Source organism: Fibroporia radiculosa, assembly GCF_000313525.1.
Source record: "Fibroporia radiculosa TFFH 294 genomic supercontigs, scaffold6605, whole genome shotgun sequence".
Lineage (NCBI taxonomy): Eukaryota > Fungi > Basidiomycota > Agaricomycetes > Polyporales > Fibroporiaceae > Fibroporia > Fibroporia radiculosa.
In genome coordinates, this window is record NW_012133439.1 from 401 (window position 1) to 7009 (window position 6609).

Sequence of the window (6609 nt, forward strand, 5' to 3'; positions counted from 1 at the left end):
GTGGGCGCCTGTATGATCTCAGACGCCCGCATGCGCGCCGGCATTCCTCGGCGTTCAACCTTCATCTTCTCTACGCTGCTTTTAGGAACCCTCAGGCTAGCCTCTGATTGGCGACTACTTGAACGATGGATTCTCTCATCGCGAAAGCTGACGCACTAGGATCCGTCGCGAAAAGACGAAAGATATACAAGGACGAATATAGGAAGAAGTCGAATGGGTCATCATCTCGCTCTGCCGCTCCGAGCGACCCTACGACGGGTTCGGTGTCCATCCGTACATCTGTGCCCAAGTCTCTTCGACTCACATCCCCCCTCCGGAGAATGTGGTGAAATATCCTCATACAAAGGACAGGAAATTACGCACCCAGCTTACACGGCAATCCACCTGGTCTGTCGCAATAAGGTATTACTTTAAGATGCGAAATTACTGTTGACAGAGGAAGCGGGGAAGATAGACGTAGAGGGGGAGATAGAGAAGACATGGAGGGTAAGTCGGGATGAAGCGATAAAAGCTGCAGGCCAGGAGGCGGCGAGGGGAAGGAAGGAAGGAATCTTAGATAGTGGCCCATACCGCTCAAGGTATACCCGGAATGGCAGGTGCGTGTGTTTGTCTCGCGTAAATCTGGGTTACTGAGAGTTATGTCAATGTTCATAGGCACATAGCTGTTGTAGGTCGAAAAGGACATGTCGCCACGTTCGATTGGCAAGCTGGCGTTCTACATACACCTACAGCTGAGAGAGACGTGTAGAGATATGACGTCAATTCTTTTCACAACATAACATCGCAAAAATTGACTGACTCAGACTCATGTCTAGATTCTTACACGACCAGTCTCATTTCGCCGTCGCACAACAAAAATACGTTAATATCTATGACCGAGACGACGTCGAGCTACGTCAACTCAAATCTCATATTGGGCCGACACGGCTCGAGTTCCTACCGTTTCACTGGCTAATTGCAAACGTCGTATGTCCATCATCCTGTACATAGCGATTTCAAACCGTACTGATTCGCCTTAAGGGCAATTCTGGATACTAATCCCTCTACCGGTCAGCCCCTCGTTGAACATCGCACCAAGCATAGTGCATGTACTGCTATGACTCAAAACGAACATAATGCTATCATTCACCTGGGACACCAGAACGGCACCGTCACGTTTTGGACTCCCAATCTGCCATTCCCCGCTGTCCGGTTTCTGTCACATCTAGGGCCTGTCGTCAGTGTCAGTGTAGACCCAAGTACTGGTGGGACATACGTGGCTTCCGCAGGGCAGGATGGGACTGTGAAGGTCTGGGATTGCCGGAATTGGAAGGGTGCGGTGCGTCAGTGGAATGTGAGAGGAGGGGTGGTGAGTTGGAGTGGAGCCAGAAAGGCACATTGGCAGTGACAACAGGCGGGTGTGTAAATGTAAGTCTTCGTTGCGAATGGGACGGTGCGAGCGCGCTGAACCTCGCGATAGATTTACACAACGGCTTCTATATACGCTTCTTTCTCCGGGACGGTCTCTCCGCTTCTATACCTGACACATCCGATCCCACACAGACTATTAACGTCAGCGAGAATGTACTTACCATTGGCCATGCCGCTGGTCTCTCAAGCATTCTTGTGCCTGGCTCCGGAGAGCCGAGCTTCGACAGCGCAGAGGCCGATCCGTCTGAGAACAAGAAGGCGCGACGGGAGAGGGAGATCAAGAGTCTCTTGGATAAGGTACGCGGATAGCTGAGTGACTTTTTGACCTTGTTGCTGATAACACGGATAGGTACAGCCCGATATGATCACGCTGGACCATCAGTCCATCGGTTCTCTTGCTCCTCCTAAACTTTCTACCGCTACCGAAGGACTTCACGATATTCCTTTTTCACACCTTCCCCGGTTGGAGCGATTGCGCGTGTAGGGGAAAGCTGATGAAACGGATGGTGATGACCCAGTGGATGACGAGGGTGACGAGGCTAGGCCCTCAAAAAAATCCGCGCACGAAGAGAAGGAGAAAAAGAAGATGCGTAGAAAGAATAAAAGTCTCAAACGGTGTCTTGGAGTAGATACAAACATGGTCTCCATCTCAATGTTCGTCGAATAGATACCTACGCAAGCAACGGAAGAATGTTATTGACCCTCGTGCGGTATGTCTGGAGATTTATTACAAATTTAATTTTCTTGTGAAGTCTTATTTTCTATTTCTCTTAGATTGCCGTCAAAGCGAAGTTAGAGAAGGAGCGGGAAGAGAGGCTGAAAGAGAGAGCCTTTGCCAATGGCGCTGAGAAACAGAAATCATCAGTGTTGGACCGTTTCAAACGCTGTACAGTCTCTTTTCGTCAGAAATGGTATCCAGAACCATGAGCGGAAGAGAGGCCGCAGGATTATTACGGCGGATTGCGGGTTGTTGAAGGGCAGACCAATGTTGAGAGATCTTGCGAACGCCGTTGAATGACTTTTTGAATTGGATATCGGACAGCAGTATATAACTCTATTGTGTATCATATTGTTGCATTGTATACTGGCACAACGATCGTTGTAGTTTACAGCAGATTGAACATCAATAATTGTACACAACTGACTGCATTCAGCGCAGATGACCTGAACCTGAATCGGGAGGGTCGATTGCTGGAATGGCTGGAATGAAATTGGATAAACACGAAGGAAAATGGGGATGATCAGTGTTTCCTCACTAGGATCAAACAGGAGTTTGTTTGAAACAGACAAGCAGAAAGCCTTTCAAACTTCAGGCCAGCGAAATTTCAGAAACTCTTAGCATACATGACAGAATAGAATTGTTATTTGTTGAATGTGTCACTAAACATAATTCATACATGCTCCTTTGCTTCATCGTTACAAAATGACAGAACATCGTACAAAAATCGTGACTGGAGAATGCACACATCCGTGAACTTGGCTGGGACGTAATACAAGAAATAAGATAGTCTAGCTCGAGGTCACTGCGCAGTAGTCAGCATTGCCTGCGGGGTTGAGAGCCCAGCTGGACGCGAATGCGCGGGGTCAATTGTCATCTAACGGGGCAAGAGTGGGACTTACGTAGGGAATGCAACTGTATTGCCACCAGCACCACCGACGGCGAACTGTGTGAAAACATCGTCAATATTGAACCCAAAAGAGAAGTGAAGCGACGTACAGCGTAGATGAACACGAAGATTTGAGAGCCCTGAAAAACAAGCAGTATATCAGCGCTGCTCCGTAAAAAAAAGGCATGAAAACATCAAAGGAAACATACCCCGTCGACCGCGGCACCGAGCAAGTACTACGAACACAACCAGGAGCATTAGACTGATTCAGAGCACAGAATGACAGTCACATACGTTGTACTTCCTGAACCATCCAGCGCGGTACCGACGGATGTAGAAGTGCGAGAACAGACCGACCACGATCCAGGTGTCGATGTATCCGTTAGTGCCACCTGCAAGGTCACCAATGTAGTCTGTCGCAATTTCGCCGGCGGACCAAACGTCAGCAATGTTATTACATGAAAAGAAAGGGTGTAATTGAGATACGCACATGCGATGACGGCAAAGTTCAGCTCCTTGCACCATGCCCAGCGGAAGCGCTTGTACAACAGCCACGGGATGATGGGTACACCGAGACCGATGACACAGCCGAGTGGAATGATGAAGTACGTGCCGCCCGGACCGACTAGGGTACAGATATGCAAATTCCGTCAGTGAACAGCATCATATACAAACTTTGCGACTCACAGATCTCCGAGCCGAGAGCGCCCCACATGATAGCTAAAAAAGGTCAGTATGGTGTATGTCGAAAAAGGGGACCACAAACCGAGCGCATTGTAACTCTGGACTTGCTGTCCACTCCACGTACGTGAACCCTCGTTACTCAGCTACGCATCACCAGGTTTTAGTAACTTATTTAGTGCAACAACTAGCAGAAACAGCTCACCAGAATCGTGCGTTCGTTGTTGACGACATCCTGCGTAATGACATCTAAATAGCACGGCCATGAAGATCAATATGCTATATAGAAGGGGTACTGTTGAGGCCTACAGTTGAAGACGCCACCGATAATAGTGCCGACAATTTGGACGATGAAGCACACCTAAACAGATGAGAACATGATTCAACGTGTGTGACAACATATTGGCGCAAATTTGCACGAACTCTGGGCGGAACTGAGCACACGATATCAGTTCACGGCTGCCGCAAAGAGGAACAAAATGAGATCGTGAACTTACGCTTGGTGTATTGGCCTAGCTTCAAATCTGACAGCATCGCCTGTGCCTGGGTGAGACTCTGGCTACTGTATAACTCGAAGTACTGTCCATCATCATATCAGTGCCAGGTCGACTTGGGATGGGAGTAGTAGTGAAGCCGCATACGTACCATGTTGGCCTGCGACGACCCAGGGGTGAGTCCCGCGCCGATCATCTGGAAGAGTGGCGTCATGTACGGGCTGAATCTGCATATCACCGTCACCGTCAGCCATGTCCGAGCAGCCACATCAACATAGGTAGGAGGACAACGCACCCGGTGATAGCTCCCATGGCGCCGACGAACGGCAGCATGATCGCAGCGAGCAGCAGACCGACAATAAGTCCCCACCACGGAAGCCTGGTTAGTCATCAGGCCTCTAGATGTATACAAGGCAGGTTCGTGAGTGGACGTACGAGGATTTGGATGTGTAGATGCATGCCACTGATTAAGAGTATCAGTTGCCTCGTTCAAAACATGAATCAGCGGGTGGAGATAGTTGCACTCACTTGCGGCGGCGAATGCTGCGCGGACAGGGGCAAATATAAGTGAAAGTGCCCTTCAATGATGACCCAGATACGCACCCGCAAGGAAGACGGCCGCATACCACCAGAAAGGTACTGAAGGATAAGATTCAGTCTTTTAAGATATGGTGGGATTCGAATGTAGTCTTACCCTCCTTGTAGATCTATGTGTCACGGACATCTCGAATCAGTATGTGCAGTTGCGCCAGTATCAACATGTGACAGACGCACAAGCATCTTCTTGTAGTGGGCATCCTCAATCTCCTTGCCGGTGAAGCTGAGAGTAAGCGGGTAATGTCAACAACACGCGTGCCGTCTTTTACGCAATTGAATGTACTCACTAGTCCTTGAACGCGCTCCAGAGCTGTGTTGGGCAGCCAGCGTCAGCAATCACATTATATTACCGCAAGACGGGGAAGGCCAAACCTCTTGTCCGTGCCACAAAGCAATGTGCACAAATGTAGCGCCAATCGCAATATTCATTCCGAGATAGTAGATCTATTGCATCGGTTTCACAGAACATCAGTTTCTTCATTTCTGAAACAGAGCGACAGGACGGACGATGTTCGAGCCCGACTGATATGGCTGGCCGTAAATTTCGTAGGCCGTTTTGTTAAGAGAGAGATCGCTGCATTTAGTTTGGTCTTATTAGCATGTAAAGTTATGAACGGACGACAAATGACGTACGGGTTAAGGATCAAGTTCTGGTCATAGAGCGATCCGTTCTCGACTGTGTCGAAGGTTAGTAAAGCGTCGTCTATCACGGAAATGGAAACTCACAGAACCTGTAAGGAACCGTCGATCCCTTAGCAAAAATCATAGAGCTACACAGCGGGAAAAATACTTACAAGTTCTGAGAGATGAACGGGAAGTTCTGCGACTTCCTGTGAGTCCAAGGAAAATGCGTGCGTTAGTTCTGCGAGACAACATGTCGGAAGGAAGCCTGTGGCAGGCAAGAACGCACCAGACGTTGCCGTAGTAGACGAGCGGCAAGATGAGGTAGCACAGCGTCCAGCCAATGTAGTCTGCAAGTCCACATGCTTCAGATCTGTCCAACACTCATGTGAGAACACACATACTGGAGATCTGCGTGGAGAGCGGCAGGTAGAATGGCGCGCTGGTGATGTCTACAGAACCCGGTACTCAGCATCCACCCAACGTTCAGAAAACACATGACACGTACTAGCCCAGTCCACGCCGAACCCGAGAAGGCCCATGCCCTCGTCTGCCTCAGCGCCACCAAAGATGTATGACACCCAGGCCGAGTTGCGGTCCGCGAGACACACGATATTGAATGCGCCGAGCAGTGGTGCGATGTACTCTGGGAACCACTCATACACGAAACTGCGCAGAAAACTGTCAGCCGGGTGTGCACGACCGTCGAAGAGGCAATACGTACATGGCAGAAGTAAGAATCCAGAAGAACCGAAGACTGTGGGGCGAAAACGATGGGGGTTAGTTAACATGGTCTTCCACGGCTACAGTGCGCAAGGAACGCACCGCTTGCCACGCATCACATTGCTCTTTCCCTGGCCACGGTGTAGCACATCAAACAGATTGACATAGATCAGGTTGATGGGGTATAACATGATGGTGGGGTACACGAGGAACGAGCCTAAGGACAGCAAGTTAGCGCGTGCGAGAGAAGGAAACGGGCATCGGATACGCACGGAACATGCCCGCGAACCCGTAACCAACAAGCTGGGACGCGAGGACGGTGAAGATCGCGTTGCCGCCCTGTGAGTGGAATGGCAGGTGAGCACAGTGGGTGCAGAAAGAGAAAGAAAACTGACATTGATAGTCATGTTGTAGAACAGGTCGTCGGACGCAAAAACCATACATGCTGTCGCTGTCCCACTGTACAGAGGGAGCGG

At 49.7% G+C, this 6609-nt stretch overlaps 2 protein-coding genes across 2 annotated transcripts; one reads left to right on the forward strand and one right to left on the reverse strand.

Annotated features, from left to right (window-relative positions):
- Nucleotides 1-1096: 1096 nt before the first annotated feature.
- FIBRA_06279 (uncharacterized protein) lies at nucleotides 1097-1894 on the forward strand (the record flags this gene model as incomplete). The annotated part of the gene is made up of 3 exons (XM_012328011.1): nucleotides 1097-1322; nucleotides 1460-1707; nucleotides 1760-1894. 3 exons carry the CDS (start codon nucleotides 1097-1099, stop codon nucleotides 1892-1894), a joined length of 609 nt encoding a protein of 202 aa, XP_012183401.1.
- A 1025-nt stretch (nucleotides 1895-2919) lies between these two features.
- On the reverse strand, nucleotides 2920-6573 carry FIBRA_06280 (uncharacterized protein; the record flags this gene model as incomplete). Its single annotated transcript, XM_012328012.1, has 32 exons — nucleotides 2920-2974; nucleotides 3031-3074; nucleotides 3128-3157; nucleotides 3227-3253; nucleotides 3312-3430; nucleotides 3508-3642; nucleotides 3705-3737; nucleotides 3784-3844; nucleotides 3904-3947; nucleotides 4008-4059; nucleotides 4122-4132; nucleotides 4196-4277; nucleotides 4344-4419; nucleotides 4488-4571; nucleotides 4628-4655; nucleotides 4721-4735; nucleotides 4796-4831; nucleotides 4887-4899; nucleotides 4967-5012; nucleotides 5077-5099; nucleotides 5162-5233; nucleotides 5297-5363; nucleotides 5423-5465; nucleotides 5516-5559; nucleotides 5584-5619; nucleotides 5700-5760; nucleotides 5815-5862; nucleotides 5919-6079; nucleotides 6135-6167; nucleotides 6236-6350; nucleotides 6406-6472; nucleotides 6529-6573. 32 exons carry the CDS (start codon nucleotides 6571-6573, stop codon nucleotides 2920-2922), a joined length of 1806 nt encoding a protein of 601 aa, XP_012183402.1.
- Nucleotides 6574-6609: the final 36 nt, after the last annotated feature.